General features: G+C 43.2%; 1 protein-coding gene across 1 annotated transcript; it reads left to right on the forward strand.

The window, feature by feature from the left end:
- The first annotated feature begins 3382 nt into the window (after positions 1-3382).
- Positions 3383-16915, forward strand: LOC129855078 (zinc finger protein ZFP2-like). Its single transcript, XM_055922370.1, has 2 exons — positions 3383-3718; positions 9313-16915. Exons 1-2 carry the CDS (start codon positions 3529-3531, stop codon positions 10959-10961), a joined length of 1839 nt encoding a protein of 612 aa, XP_055778345.1. The 5' UTR covers positions 3383-3528; the 3' UTR covers positions 10962-16915.
- The last annotated feature ends 13 nt before the right edge of the window (positions 16916-16928 follow it).

Genomic DNA, 16928 nt, shown 5'->3' on the forward strand with positions numbered 1-16928 from the left:
GATGAAATTTCCCATTTACGTTTCATGTTTCACGCATGGGTTTTCTTACAATCCTAACAATTTATGTTTGGATTTTCTTACGAACCTAGCACTATTTAGGGACTAGCATGCCATTTCGGACACAGACTCAGTCTGACCCAGATTCGAGAAGTATAAGCACTCAGCATAATGTATTAGTTACTTCTAGGAAAGGACGCCAGTTAATATTCACCCACGGATTTGAAGGAGAATTTACAGCCCCTCTTAAAACTGATGTTATAATTAAGATCACTTTATTTGTCAAATGAACACAAGGTCTAACCAAAAACTTCCACTTTAATCCCAACTTTTTCGAAAGAACCACATACAGTCGTGGCCAAAAGTTTTGAGAATGACACAAATATTAATTCTCACAAAGTCTGCTGCCTCAGTTTGTATGATATCAATTTGCATATACTTCAGAATGTTATGAATAGTGATCAGATGAATTGCAATTAATTGCAAAGTCCCTCTTTGCCATGCAAATTAACTGAATCCCCAAAAAACATTTCCACTGCATTTCAGCCCTGCAACAAAAGGATCAGCTGACATCATGTCAGTGATTCTCTCGTTAACACAGATGTGAGTGTTAACGAGGACAAGGCTGGAGATCACTCTGTCAGGCTGATTGAGTTCGAATAACAAACTGGAAGCTTCAAAAGGAGAGTGGTGCTTGGAATCATTGTTCTTCCTCTGTCAACCATGGTTACCTGCAAGGAAACACGTGCCGTCATCATTGCGTTGCACAAAAAGGGCTTCACAGGCAAGGATATTGCTGCCAGTAAGATTGCACCTAAATCAACCATTTATCGGATCATCAAGAACTTCAAGGAGAGCGGTTCAATTGTTGTGAAGAAGGCTTCAGGGCGCCCAAGAAAGTCCAGCAAGCAGCAGGACCGTCTCCTAAAGTTGATTCAGCTGCGGGATTCGGGCACCACCAGCACAGAGCTTGCTCAGGAATGGCAACAGGCAGGTGCATCTGCACGCACAGTGAGGCGAAGACCTTTGGAGGATGGCCTGGTGTCAAGAAGGGCAGCAAAGAAGCCACTTCTCTCCAGGATAAGCATCAGGGACAGACTAATATTCTGCTAAAGGTACAGGGATTGGACTGCTGAGGACTGGGGTGAAGTAATTTTCTCTGATGAATCCCATTTCCGATTGTTTGGGGGGTCCGGAAAAAGCTTGTCCGGAGAAGACAAGGTGAGCGCTACCATCAGTCCTGTGTCATGCCAACAGTAAAGCATCCTGTGACCTTTCATGTGTGGGGTTGCTTCTCAGCCAAGGGAGTGGGCTCACTCACAATTTTGCCTAAGAACACAGCCATGAATAAAGAATGATATCAACACATCCTACAAGAGCAACTTCTCCCAACCATCCAAGAACAGTTTGGTGACGAACAATGCCTTTTCCAGCATGATGAAGCACCTTGCCATAAGGTGTCTCAGGGAACAAAACATCGATATTTAAGGTCCATGGCCAGGAAACTACCCAGACCTTAATCCCATTGAGAACTTGTGGTCAATCCTCAAGAGGTGGGTGGACAAACAAAAACCCACAAATTCTGACAAACTCCAAGCATTGATTATGCAAGAATGGGCTGCCATCAGTCAGGATGTGGCCCAGAAGTTAATTGTAAGCATACTAGGGCAGATTGCAGAGGTCTTGAAAAAGAAGGGTCAACACTGCAAATATTTACTCTTTGCATCAACTTCATGTAATTGTCAATAAAAGCCTTTGACACTTATGAAATGCATGTAATTATACTTCAGTATTCCATAGTAACAGCTGCCAAAAAAACCTAAAGACACTGAAGTAGCAAACTTTGTGGAAATTAATGTGTCATTCTCAAAACTTTTGGCCACGACTGTACATATACAAATTGGAGAGGTTGGAGCAGGGGGCTGCCACACTGGGCGCCCTGTGGACCAGTTGACATTCCTTGCTCAAGGGCACAACGGCAGGCAATGGCATCTACTATGATTTGATACCATCTACTATGATTTGATACCACCCTCCATTTGCCAGCTCTCCAACAGATTTTTCCCACCAGACCCGGAATTGTGGAATTGTTAGATATTACTGCCCTATCAGAACTAGAAGCATGTGAACCATGTGTGTGACCAATAAAATTTGATTTGCAACCCACCAGCTGCTGGCTCACCTCTAACAACTAGGCTACTGCCTTCCCTTTTTTCACCTGGCATGGGGCTTGAACCAGAGGTACCACAGATAGAACAATGAAACAGATATTTCACAAGATGTATGAATGTGAAAATCCGCTTGGTGTTTCCCGTCACTACCAAATATAGTTGTAAGAGTTGGCAGTGGGATGTTGGCAGTGGGAAAAGATGGAAGGAGATGGATTTTTAACTTCTGCAAATTTTCTCATCAATTAAACATTTGATCTCAGTACAGTTTTCTGTTCCCAAAACTACAATAGGTTATGAACAGAGGAAACTACTTTTTGTACACTTTAACCTTTGCCACAGTTGTAAAAAATTGGGTTGTTTAGAAGGGATGGAAAGGCGAATTGCGTTATTGTACACGTGAACTTCACAGTAGGCAGAAATATGCAGATGTATGCTAGAACGGGCTAATAGGATCTCGCTAGCTCGTGCGTGGCTCTGCCCACCTCCTTGCTTGTTCAGCCCACTATGAGTAATTTGTTCCCATTGTAAACGAAAGGCTGTGGTCTATATTGGCTTAGTCATACAAATATTTGCAGGTACCAACCGGCAACCAGTTCCGGCTACCGCCCCTGTCTACTGAGACTTCCTTCATGCGTTGGGACATTATATAAGGACTTAGCGCTAGAAAACTCAAGGCGCCCACGTGTGGCTCATGTGAAATACAATCCCGACGTCAATAATCATCGCTTGCGATACGGCTTTCGTAACACATGTATCGCTCATCAACGAGAAAGATAAAACAATATATTAACTTAATGTATCTGTTTTGAGTGCCATGATCAAGGGCTACTAAAGGCTAGCCCTACTATAGACTACTACTACAAAATGATACATCCACATATTTTGATATATTACCAACATGCATTGTATAAAGCTATGATCACTAAAGTCAAAATCAAGATTATTATCATTTTAGACATTCATAATATTGCAAATGAATGTGGGCGTCTTCTTCGACGAGGTACATTGATGGCGATTGACATCCAATATTTGTTGCATTACCGCCACCAACCACACTAGAGTATAAATGCAGTATACTTTGTAACACTACTCATCTGTTCCTACACCAGCCAACAGACAGATGGTGCTGCTCAATGACGTGTATAATATGCACAAGAAGGCGTTCCAGTTTAATTTCATGCTCTCCGATTGGTCATCGTTTGTGTCCAGGGAAAGCAACCGGGGCCCGCGTTGTTGGGTTGTGTACTTGTCCTCTCTGAAGTGATTCGTCGTGCGCTTACCGCCTCCCACGTGGCCGAAAGAAATAAACTTCTAGCTAGTTTACCAAGCATTCCATAATTTAGCTAGGATTCTCGGAGAAATGTCTAAAATAGAGTTGTTGGGATTGATTTTCAACCAGGGATTTAGAGCGGCTCCTGAGTTGTTTAGAGCCGTTGAAAAAACTACAACAAAGTACCAGGGAAAACATTCCCTATCGAAAGAGGAGAACGCCCGTCTACAGAAGCTGCTTGATATCCTCCTGAAACCGGAGATAAAGTTACATAGAACAGGTTTGTTACGCGTTGCATCGCAACGTTTTTTCTAAACATTTCATTTGGTAATGTTGTTGGTGTGGTCAACCTGGTGAAAGTTGATTGCATTTGTTTTGGAACCGGGCTGGCTCCCGGGCATGACCTATATGAAGCTAGCCGCCTTAAATAAACGTCCCTCATTGAAAGTATTTTTATTTATTTAACTAGGCAAGTCAAATAGTGAAATCATGGACTATAAGGCTAAACAAGGTTCGAATGTGACAAATTCCCAAAAAATACAATAATTAGTTAATAGAAAATAAATTAAATCAGTTAATTGCACTGTGAATGTATTAGACTAACATTTTATTGGGAGCATACTTATCACTATACAGCCTTGCCCATGGATTGTGGATCCATAAAATGGGTATCATACTACTCAGCGACACCTACAGAACATAACTGTTTAGCGTTTAAATAAACAGGGGGAAAAAACATCCTCACTGTCATCTGCGGTTTATTTTCAGCAAACTTAACATGTGTAAATATTTGAATGAACATGAGATTAAACAACTGAGACAAACTGAACAAGTTCCACAGACATGTGACTAACAGAAATGGAATAATGTGTCAATCAAAAGTAACAATCAGTATCTGGTGTGGCCACCAGCTGCATTTAGTACTGCACTGCATCTCCTCATGGACTGCACCAGATTTGCCAGTTCTTACTGTGAGATGTTACCCCACTCTTCCACCAAGGCACCTGCAAGTTCCCGGACATTTCTGGGGGGGTGGCCCTAGCCCTCACCCTCCGATCCAACAGGTCCCAGACGTGCTCAATGGGATTGAGATCCGGGCTCTTCGCTGGACATGGCAGAACACTGACATTCCTGTCTTGCAGGAAATCACGCACAGAACGAGCAGTATGGCTGGTGGCATTGTCATGCTTGAGGGTCATGTCAGGATGAGCCTGCAGGAAGGGTACCACATGAGGGAGGAGGATGTCTTGGTGTTTTTCAGAGTCAGTAGAAAGGCCTCTTTAGTGTCCTAAGTTTTCATAACTGTGACCTTAATTGCCTACTGTCTGTAAGCTGTTAGTGTCTTAACGACCGTTCCACAGGTGCATGTTCATTCATTGTTTATGGTTCATTGAACAAGCATGGGAAACAGTGTTTAAACCCTTTACAATGAAGATCTGTGAAGTTATTTGGATTTTTACAAATGATTTTAGCATCATAACTCATTGCAGGACTTTGAAACCACTGAAATTAGCCACATTTAAGCTTACCTGTCAACCTACTATGAGTATTAGACATTCACATTGCACTGTACAGCCTTATGTATAGATTAATTGATTCACAATATTCCAAACATGTTTAGTATCATTTTGTCAATATGACATGATTCCAATGTTTGTATAAATGTATCACTTTCAATTAGTAACTTTTTATTTTGAAGGCGAACCGCAAATTCCACTATTTTGGCTTATCCTTATTGTGGCTAGCTTCATAGGTCAGGGCGTGAGCCAAGTGCCCTGTTCAAAGCAAAGGGCCAGGGTCTTGGTCTAGAATCACGGTTTCAACTGCTCATACAGATTTACTTCGATACTGCAGTTTAACTGACCCCGTCCAGGAAAGACAATTTCCATAGACGGCCATATAGAGAAGTCAAATTTGAAAATGACTAAGACAGTCATCCTCGTACACTAATCATCTATTGAATTATTCTAATAATTGTCGCTCAAGCGTTTTTTTTTTCTTTCACTCAGACGAAGATATTAACATTTTATATTCATTCAAAGTCTACCATGTTTTTTGATGATGTGATGACATTGTCGCTGCTCCCTGTGTACACTCACGCTCAGTTCGCATATAATGTTGGTCCATATAAACCATAGAGAATGAGATGGGACTCTTCTGGCTATATTAGTATGGGCAGCGCGATTGTAGGCTTCTACCATTTTAATGTCATCAACTGGGTAGGACTTCCAACTTCATTGGCTGATCCCTCCTTGTGACCCTGTTGGAGGGATCAGCCAATTATGAAGAAGAAAATAGTCTCAATGGCACTACCCTTGCTGTCACCGATGCTATAATGGCACAGGTACAAAGATGAGTCCTCTAGCTCTATGGTATAAACCGAATGCAACCGGATATAGAAGTCAATGAATTGGCTATGCGAACGTGAGTAGATTACCTTGAATAGGGAGAAGCTATACGGACCCGCCAGGTGCCCAAATTGAAGGGGTATGTTGCGCAGATGAGACGAATGGATTCAGTTCAGTCAGTCCTTGAAAAATAGGGGTTGGGTTGTAGAGAATTGAAGGACCATGAATGTAATGAGAAATCTTAGGTGCAGTATAGCCCCTCCCCCTTAAACGATGATCGGACATCTTGTTCTCATTATACCTCAGTGGTTAAGGCCACGGTCGAAGTCGTCTCAAAACAAATGTTATGCAGTTCAGAGTAATGAGTAGGATTGTGTTTGTGCGAAAGTGATTACTTTGAATAAAATTACTGTTGTATATATATATATGTTGCACCATGCTGCCTTGTTGACAACATAACCGAGCAGCACAGGTTACTGCTCCACTTGAGAAGGTCACTCCTCCCTCTCTGCTTTTGCGTGTTCACATCACAGGCCATAGACCGGTGCCCTGCGGCTCAGCATAATCCAATCCACCCAATATCTATCTGCAGACTGCAGTTACTACAATGAACACCCCACAAGAAACGTCCATTAGCATTGCGTCATTACATGCTACGCCCCTTGCCATTTGAAGCTGCTTGTAAAAGTACTGTTGGTGACACAATTATCCACACTGTGGTAAGTTTAGCTTCGACTTCACACACAAAAAGACATTAAAGGCCGGGCGCTAGTTAAAAAGAGTTATGTTTCGATGTGCGAGCAAGAAATAACCTGTAATATTGGTCACCATCTGAATGTCACAGTGGCAATAAGCTAACGTTACTGCCTTCGGGAATGACACACCTGTGTTGTATTGAGGTGGCTGCCGACCTGAGGTGCTTCCTACTGGGCAGCTGTATCAAATCAAACTGTCACATGCGCCGAATAGAACAAGTGTAGACTTAACTGTGAAATGCTTACTTACAAGCCCTTAACCAACAGTGCAGTTCAAGAAGAAGAAAATATTTACCAAGTAGACTAAAAAAGTTATCATTAAAAGTAACACAATAAGAATAACGTGGCTATATACAGGGGGCACCGGTACCGAGTCAGTGTGCAGGGTTACAGGCTAGTTGAGGTAATCTGTACATGTAGGTGGGGGCTAAGTGACTATGCATAGGTAACAAACAAACAGCAAGTGGCAGCAGTGTACAAAAGGGGGGGGATGGGGTCAGTCAATGTAAATTGCCCGGTGGTGATTTTATGAAATGTTCAGCAGTCTTATTTATGGCTTGGGGGTAGAAGCTGTTAAGGAGCCTTTGTCCTAGACTTGGCGCTCCAGTACCGCTTGCTGTGCCGTGGCAGAGAAAACAGTCTATAACTTGGGTGACTGGAGTCTGACAATTTTCTGGGCTTTCCTCTGGACACCGCCTATTCTACAGGTCCTGGATGGCAGGAAGCTTGGCCCCAGTGATGTACTGGGCCATTCGCACTACTCTCTGTAGCGCCTTACGGTCAGATGCCGAGCAGTTGCCATACCAGGCTGCGATGCAACCGGTCAGGATGCTCTTGATGGTGCAGCTGTAGAACCTTTTGAGGACCTGGGGACCCATGCCAAATCTTCTCAGTCTCTTGAGGGGGAATAGGTTCTCGTGCCCTCTTCACGACGGTCTTGGTGTGTTTGGACCATGATAGTTCGTTGGTGATGTGGATACCAAGGAACTTGAAACTCTCGACCCGCTCCAATACAACCCGTCGATGTTAATGGGGGCCTGTTCGGCCCGCCTTTTCCTGTAGTCCACGATCAGCTCCTTTGTCTTGCTCACATTGAGGGAGAGGTTGTTGTCCTGGCACCACATTGCCAGTTCTCTGACTTCCTCCCTATATGCCATCTCATCATTGTCGGTGAATAGGCCTACCACTGTTGTGTCGTCAGCAAACTTAATGATGGTGTTGTAGTCGTGTTTGGCCACGCAGTTGTGGGTGAACAGGGAATACAGGAGGGCCCCAGTGTTAAGGATCAGTGTGGCAGACGTGTTGTTGCCTACTCTTACCACCTGGGGGCGGCCCGTCAGGAAGTCCAGGATCCAGTTGCAGAGAGAAGTGTTTATTCCCAGAGTCCTTAGCTTAGTGATGAGCTTTGTGGGCACTATGGTGTTGAATGCTGAGCTGTAGTCAATGAACGGCATTTTCACATAGGTGTTCCTTTTGTCAAGGTGAGAAAGGGCAGTGTGGAGTGCAATATAGATTGCGTCATCTGTGAATCTGTTGGGGCGGTATGCGATTTGGTGTGGGTCTAGGGTGTCCCCGTGTGGGCCCCGTGTGGCTCAGTTGGTAGAGCATGGCGCTTGCAACACCAGGGTTGTGGGTTCGATTCCCACGGGGGGCCAGTACAAAAAAAAGTATGAATGTATGTACTTGTAAGTCACTCTGGATAAGAGCATCTGCTAAATGACTTAAATGTAAATTTGTCCGGGAGGATGCTGTTGAAGTGAGCCATGACCAGCCTTTTAAAGCACTTCATGGCTACCGACATGATTGCCAAGGGGCAGTAATCATTTAGGCAGATTACCTTCGCTTCCTTGGGCACAGGGGCTATGGTGGTCTGCTTGAAACATGTAGGTATTACAGACTCATTAAGGGAGAGGTTGAAAATGTCAGTAAAGACACTTGACAGAGCTTTACAGTCATCCAGAACAGCTGGTGCTCTTGTGCATGCTTCAGTGTTGCTTGCCTCGAAGCAAGCATAAAAGGCATTAAGCTCGTCTGGTAGGCTAGTATCACTGGGCAGTTCGCGTCTGGGTTTCCCTTTTGTAGTCCGTAATAGTTTTCAAGCCCTGTCACATCCGACGAGCGTCAGAGCCAGTGTAGTAGGATTCAATCTTAATCCTGTATTGACGCTTTGATTGTTTGGTGTCACCTGTCACCGGCAGAAGTTACAAGTGGCCAAATGTTTTCCGATATGACTGTGTTAAAGTGCTTTTGAAGTCGGAACAATTCAACCAAAAAGATTTTAGCTAGCTAGATACGCTAAGTAACGTTGCTAATAATATAATTAGCTAAGTTGCTTAACATTGGCAATATGGTCAAACTAGCTACATTATCCACATTGATAAGTTTGACAATTAATGTCATCTTTTGGTTGAAAAGGTGTAAGAATCCCCCCCCCCCCACTTGTAATTTCAACTTGAACGGTCATTGAAGTGAAATTTCCCAATTGTAACTCCAAACTTCCAATAGCATGTGAACGCCCCATAGGTCTCTGTAAATCTTCTTGGAATAGCTAGTTAAATTCAATTTTTAGTTCCATGAGCAAACACAGAATCATATATTAAAGAAACCACGTCATATGTAAAAATGTCCACAAAGCTCTACATGTGCATTCTAATGATAATTGTTGTTCACAACACTTATGGAACTAGGACTATTCCCAGGTTTACTGAGACCCCTGTCTATCATGTCAATGTTGGAGTTCTAGCTAATTCATCCTTTCTCCTTCCCTTCAGACCTCCAACAGCTCAATGTCTCTGAAGTGGAGGTTCCCCCTGAGCAGCAGCACTGTGAGCAGGAGTGGAGCCCCAGTCTGGGGCAGGAGGACTTGGAGCCCACACAGATTAAAGAGGAACTCTGGACCAGCCAGGGGAGAAACAGGAGGAGAAAGAAAGAGAAACAGGAGGAATGTCAAGAGCTGGAGTATAATACTAAAGACTCTGTGTTCACTCCTCCCTGTGTGAAAAGTGACTATGATCAGTACCCAACTCGGTCGTCACATCTTAACAAAACCCAAAATAAGGAATGCAAAAATGGAGACTCGCCCGCTGAACAGATGAAAACAGAATCTCAAGAAGAGAACTCTTCAGAACCAGCCAGTGACTCTCAGGCCCTCTCTGCAGTAAACCCAGGCTGTTCTGCAGCTCAGGGTGATGACAATGAAAGTGTTCATAGGAAGGAGAGTGCAAAATCACTGTCTGCTTTCAAGACGCAGATATCAAAGAGGAGGCGGACAGAAAAAGGACAAAGCCCTGCTGGTCCTTGTTGCAAGGTGTGTGGAAGGCCTTGTCAGTCCTTTGGAGCTTTATTGATACATTTGAAAAGTCACAGAAAAGATCATGAACAAATTTGTGGAGTTTGTGGAAAAAACTGTCAATCCCTAAAATGTGTGATGGATCACATTTTACAAACTCACAGAACTAGGTTTTGTGATGTTTGTGGTAAAAGTTTTGATGCTACTAAGGATCTGGAAAAGCATATGAGGACCCACACAGGGGAGAAACCATATCCCTGTAATGACTGTGCTAAATATTTTGTCAGTATTGCAAATCTGAATTTGCATATGAAGACGGTCCACACAGGGGAGAAATCACACTCCTGCCATGAATGTGGCAAATGTTATGCTCAGAGTGGAAATCTGAATGCGCATATGAGGATCCACACTGGAGAGAAACCATATCACTGTAATGATTGTGGCAAAACATTCCGCCTTGGCACTTCCCTTAAAATGCATATAAGGACTCATACAAGGGAGAAACCATATCGCTGCCAGGATTGTGGCAGTTCATTTGCTAGGATGGAGCACCTGAAAAATCATAGCAGGATTCACACAGGGGAGAAACCATATAGCTGTCCTGAATGTGGCAAATGCTTCCTTCAGAATGGTAATCTAAAATTGCACATGAGAATTCACACAGGGGAGAAATCACATCAGTGTCAAGTTTGTAACAAATGTTTCACTTATAGCCATACTCTAACAGTGCATATGAGAGTTCACACCAATGACAAACCGTTTCACTGCCAGGAGTGTGACTTATGTTTCAGTCAGAGCTCCAACTTGAATCGGCACATGAAGAGACACAGAGGGGAGAAACCACACCACTGTCACGTTTGTGGCAAATCTTTCTCCACAGGTTTTCAGTTGAATGTGCATTTGAGAATTCACACAGGGGAAAAACCGCATGCGTGTCCTACATGTCCAAAATGCTTCAGCGACAGAGGGGCATTAAATAGTCATCAGAAAATACACACTGAGAAGAAGCCATATTGCTACGATTGTCTTAAATGCTTCAGATCAAAGCAACGCCTGAGAGAACACAAAGAGAGTATGCACAAAAACATGGCTGTGCCCTGTGTAGGGGAAGGTGATTTGACAGAAGATTGAGAGGGACATTCAGTTTTCTTGGGTGGATAAGATATGACTGAATTAACGCTTGAACTATGAGAACGTTGCCAGGCTAACAGGGCTGCTACACCGGACACGTAACATTTGCACAGCGTGATACATGCATATTCATTTAAATGAAATCAGGCGTAAGCACGCTGGCTATGCAAGTGGAGTCCTTGCTCATTTGACACAAAGGACATTTGAACTGTAGAACTGTATCTGTATTTAACTTAGTGTGTTATTGATGAGCTTTGTCTAGTAAGCATAAAGTTATGTCCGGCTTCAATCCGATCTCGCGTTGTTCCGATTTCAAGTAAATTTCAGATTGAATTGACGTATGCAGCGTTCAGCCTACCGTGAATGCAATATCCCCGAACATTGCCTTTCAAAGGTGCGTTGTCGGATTGAATCCTGGCCATAAACATCTGCAGTGTTCATATGAATCTTACAGCACTAAAGGGTGGTGATACACTTTTTAAAATTGCGGGCAAACATTTGAGGACTGAAATCAACATCCTCTGCATAACAATGGCTAACTGAACCTTCCCAAAGCAGCTGTTTTGATTATGCAGAAGATGTTGATTGTGCTCTTCAAGTCCTCACTGTCAGCCCTAGCTATGGAAACAATTTCCCTAGTATAACACAAGGGTGTATACTTTGGTATAACAGTCAAAGCAGCATAATGGCATTCCCCTAAACTAAAGAGGCTACAGGCATGCTAGTAGATACTCAGACTTCCAGTCATTGCGCTAAAACTAGTTGGTCGCGAAACTACATCCAACTTCCTTCATGCTGAACACAGACATAACAATGATATTGCCAAAATCCCGAAGTATTTTAGTCTAAAGTGGCTGGTCTCCTTTTCTGGGAAACCCTTCTGCAGGCTTCCAAATGAGTGAAGATGGAGAGGAAGTCTCTAATCGCATCTTCTTACTGAATAAGCCAAATATGTTCTATTATAGAGATAGTCGAGTGACCGCTCTAATGGAAATGCATGTCCTCAAAGATGGGAGGTCAGAGGGGAGTTAGTTAGCGAGGTAACTTTGGTCAACTGAGTACAACTCGGGATAACCGGTCATAAGAAAGTAGCTCACCTTTTAGCCAGCAAAATTTATATGGCAACAAATCCCTCAGAACTAACTCATGACTAGTTCCAATTACCCTTGAATGGAATGACTGTGCCACAAGTTGTGGTTCAATGCAATCAGATTCCTTCCCTCTTGCAAAGATCGCGTCACCATGCCCTTCATTTGATGAAGAGTACTGATTTAAATATTACATTATACTTTTAATAACAATGCATTTTAAACTTCACGCACAGTTGCGCTTTTGTATTACTTAATACTTATTTTATGGATAGTGGGAAAAAAGGTTGTGGTTGTGCATTGATAAACATTACTTCTAAAAACCTATTTTGCAAAATAACTTTTTTTCCCCGATTTCGGCGCAAAAGAAAATGTGGAACTAACTAGCCCATGGATTGATGTTTCATGAAGAGTTTGCCTAATGGTCGACCGATTAATCGGCGCCGATATCAAGCTCTCGTAGTTATGGCCAATTATTTTGCAATCCGTGAAGAAACTGCGTGGCAGGCTGACCGCGAGTGCAGTGTCAAAAGGACATTGTGGCTGCAATGAGCCACGGTAAGTTGCTAGCTAGCATTAAACTTATTTTAAAAACGATCAATCTTCACAATCACTAGTTAACTACATGGTTGATGATATTAGGTTAACTAGCTTGTCCTGCGTTGCATATAAATTAACAGGCATCGCATTATTATCATCTAATCACAGCCTCATTCAACTTCGCCAAACGGGTGATTTAACAAAAGCGCATTTGCGAAAAAAACATTCGTTGCACAAAATGTACCTAACCATAAACATCAATACCTTTCTTAAAATCAATACACAGAAGTATATTTTATTATATATTTAGTTTAAATAAATGCATGTTAGCAGGCAATATTAACTAGGGAAATTGTGTCACTTCTCTTGCGTTCAGTGCAAGCAGAGTTGGGGTATATTCAACAGTTTGGGCCGCCTGGCTCGTTGCGAACTGTGTTTCTCCCTAACAAAGACCATAATTAATTTGCCAGAATTTTACATAATTATGACGGTTGTGCAATGTAACAGCAGTATTTAGACTTAGGGTTGCCACCAGTTCGACAACACGCGTTGGTTCTGTATTTCACTGAAAGAATAAACATTTTGTTTTCTAAATGATAGTTTCTGGATTTCAATATATTAATGACCAAAGGCTCGTATTTCTGTGTGTTTATCATTGAGTCTATGATTTGATAGAGCAGTCTAACTGAGCGGTGGTAGGCAGCAGCAGGCTCATAAGCATTCATTCGAGCAGCTCTTAGCAATGGTTGTTGCACAGCGCTGTTTGACTTCAAGCCTATGAACTCCCGAGATTAGGCTGGCAATACTAGTCTTTTTTTTATTTCACCTTTATTTAACCAGATAGGCTAGTTGAGAACAAGTTCTCAATTACAACTGCGACCTGGCCAAGATAAAGCATAGCAGTTCGACCCATACAACAGAGTTACACATGGAATAAACAAACATACAGTGTGTGCAAATAAGGGAGGTACAGCATAAATAGGCCATAGTGGCGAGTTAATTACGATATACAAATTAAACACTGGAGTGATAGGTGTGTGAAGTTAGTGAGGGAGATATGGGTCTCCAGCTTCAGTGATTTTTGCAGTTCGTTCCAGTCATTGGGAGCAGAGAACTGGAAGGAAAGGCGGCCAAAGGAGGAATTGGCTTTGGGGGTGGCCAGTGAAATATGCATGCTGCGGGTGGATGCTGCTATGGGGACCAGTGAATGGAGATGAGGCGGGGCTTTACCTAGCAACTCGTAGATGACCTGGAGCCATTGGGTTTGGCGGCGAGTATGAAGCGCGGGCCAGTCAACGAGAGCGTACAGGTCACAGTGGTGGGTAGTATATGGGGCTTGTGACAAAAGGGATGGCACTGTGATAGACTGCATCCAATTTGTTGAGTAGTGTTGGAGGCTATTTTGTTAAGGACATCGCCGAAGTCGAGGATCGGTAGGATAGTCAGTTTTACGAGGGTATGTTTGGCAGCATGAGTGAAGGATGCTTTGTTGCGAAATTGGAAGCGAATTCTAGATTTAATTTTGGATTGGAGATGCGAGTCTGGAAGGAGAGTTTACAGTCGAACCAGACACCTAGGTATTTGTAGATGTCCACATATTCTACGTCAGAACCGTCCAGAGTAGTGATGTTGGACGGGCGGGCAGGTGTGGGCAGCGATCGGTTGAAGAGCATGCATTTAGTTTTACTTGCATTTAAGAGCAGTTGGAGGCCACGGAAGGAGAGTTGTATGGCATTGAAGCTCGTCTGGAGGTTAGTTAAGTGTCCAAAGAAGTATACAGAATGGTGTTGTCTGCGTACAGTCACCAGCAGAAAGAGCGACATTGATGTATACAGAGAAGAGTCGGCCCGAGAATAGAACCCTGTGGCACCCCCATAGAGACTGCCAGAGGTCCGGACAACAGCCCCTCCGATTTGACACGCTGAACTCTGTCAGAGAAGTAGTTGGTGAACCAGGCGAGGCAGTCATTTGAGAAACCAAGGCTGTTGAGTCTGCCGATAAGAATGTGATGATTGACAGTCGAAAGCCTTGGCCAGGTCAATGAATACAGCTGCACAGTATTGTCTCTTATCAATGGCAGTTATATCGTTTAGGACCTTGAGCGTGGCTGAGGTGCACCCATGACCAGCTCGGAAACCAGAGCGGAGAAGGTACGGTGGGATTCGAAATGGTCGGTGATCTGTTTGTTAACTTGGCTTTCGAAGACCTTAGAAATGCAGGGTAGGATAGATATAGGTATGTAGCAGTTTGGGTCTAGAGTGTCTCCCCCTATGAAGAGGGAGATGACCACGGCAGCTTTCCAATCTTTGGGGTTCTCAGACGATACGAAAGAGGTTGAACAGGCTAGTAATAAGGGGTTGCAACAATTTCAGAACGAGAGGGTCCAGATTGTCTAGCCCGGCTGATTTGTAGGGGTCCAGATTTTGCAGCTCTTTCAGAACATCAGCTATCTGGATTTGGGTGAAGGAGAAATGGAGGAGGCTTGGGCAAGTTGCTGTGGGGGGTGCAGGGGTAGCCAGGTGGAAAGCATGGCTAGCTGTAGAAAAATGATTATTGAAATTGTCAATTATTGTGAATTTATCGGTGGTGACAGTGTTTCCTAGCCTCAGTGCAGTGGGCAGCTGACAGGAGGTGCTCTTATTCTTCATGGACTTTAGAGTCCCAGAACGTTTTTGAGTTTGTGCTACAGGATGCAAGTTTATTTAAAAAAGCTAGCCTTAGGCTTTTCAGGGAAGTTATAAGAACATCCAAAGGTATATGAAATACAAATGGTATAGAGAGAAATAGTTGACACGTCATAATTCCTATAATAACTACAACCTAAAACTTAACTGGGAATATTGAACCACCAGCTTTCATGTGTTCTGAGCAAAGAACCTATATGTTAGCTATTCACATGGCACATTGCACTCTTTCTTCTCCAACTGTTTTTGCATTATTTAAAACTAAATTAATTGTATTAAGTTAAAATTAAAGTTCATTCAGTATTGTTGTAATAGTCATTTAAAATAAATCGGTATCGGCGTTAAAATCAGTCGACCGCCTACTTTCGAATAACCATGTGCGACACGCACGCGCAGTTAAAAGCCTGCGACGCTAACTGAAGCTGGTTCGCTTTAGAAACCCTGAGTAGATCTATACCGAACAAAAATGTCAAATCTAGTTTTATTGGTCACAGATGTAGCGAAATACTTGTAAAGTGTTGGTTCCATATGCACAAAAAGCTTTTCTGTTTGTGAGCATTTCTCCTTTGCCAAGATAATCCATCTACCTGACAGGTGTGGTATATCAAGAAGCATGATCATTACACTGGGGACAATAAAAGGCCACTAAAAACGCACGCAAATGGCATGCTGAATACCCACCAGATCTGTTGCTAGAGAATTGAATGTTATAAGCCACCGCTGCCGTTTTAGAGAATTTGCCTGTGCATCCAACCGGCCTCAATTGCAGACCACTTGTAACCTCCACATCCAGCTTCTTTACCTGCGGGATCATCTGGGACAAACTGAGGAAACTGGGTTTGCACAAACTATCAGAAACCGTCTCAGGGAAGCTCGTCGTTCTGACTGCCTTTTAGTGGGCAAATGCTCACCTTCGATGGCCACTGGCAAAAGTGTGCTCTTCACAGATGAATCTGTTTCAACTGTACTGGGAGGTTTGCTGATGTTAACAATGCCCCATGGCGGGGTAATGGTATGGGTAGGCATAAGCTACGGACACAATTACACTTTATTGATGGCAATTTGAGTACACAGAGATACCGTGACGAGATCGAGGCCTACTGTCATGCCATTCATCCGCCACCATGTTTCAGCATGATAATGCACAGCCCCATATCGCAAGGATCTGTACACAATTACTGGAAGCTGACAATGTTCCAGTTCTTCCATGGCCTGCATACACGTGTCACCCATTGAGCATGTTTGGGATGCTCTGGATCGACAGGCGTGTTCCAGTATATCAGACATTGTAGAGGAGTGGGACAACATTCTACAATCAACAGCCTGATCAACTCTATGCAAAGGAGATGATTGTTCTGCATGATGCAAATGGTGGTCACACCAGATACTGACTGGTTTATCTAATTTCCTGGGTAACTAAATTGCTGCATTTAAATTTTTGTTCAATGTAGCCTGCTTTTTAGGATACCCCTCAGGTTGGACCATTCTAGCCAATGAGAGGGCAGATACGCATGTGAACAGGCACAACTCCAATAAAATAGTTTCCCCCAAGTTCCAGAAATTCCACGTGTCCACTTATTCCGATGCATTCGTAACAACCTGAAACTTACATTCGATCTAATAAGCCTCACGTAGCGACCAAATTCGACACTCAA

This window comes from Salvelinus fontinalis, chromosome 5 (assembly GCF_029448725.1).
Source record: "Salvelinus fontinalis isolate EN_2023a chromosome 5, ASM2944872v1, whole genome shotgun sequence".
Lineage (NCBI taxonomy): Eukaryota > Metazoa > Chordata > Actinopteri > Salmoniformes > Salmonidae > Salvelinus > Salvelinus fontinalis.

Excerpts from the sequence above, each read along its gene's own strand:
- LOC129855078 (XM_055922370.1), top strand. The coding sequence starts at position 3,529 with ATGTCTAAAATAGAGTTGTTGGGATTGATTTTCAACCAGGGATTTAGA. Across the intron at positions 3,719-9,312 it reads GATAAAGTTACATAGAACAG|ACCTCCAACAGCTCAATGTC; the intron begins GTTTGTTACGCG and ends CCTTCCCTTCAG.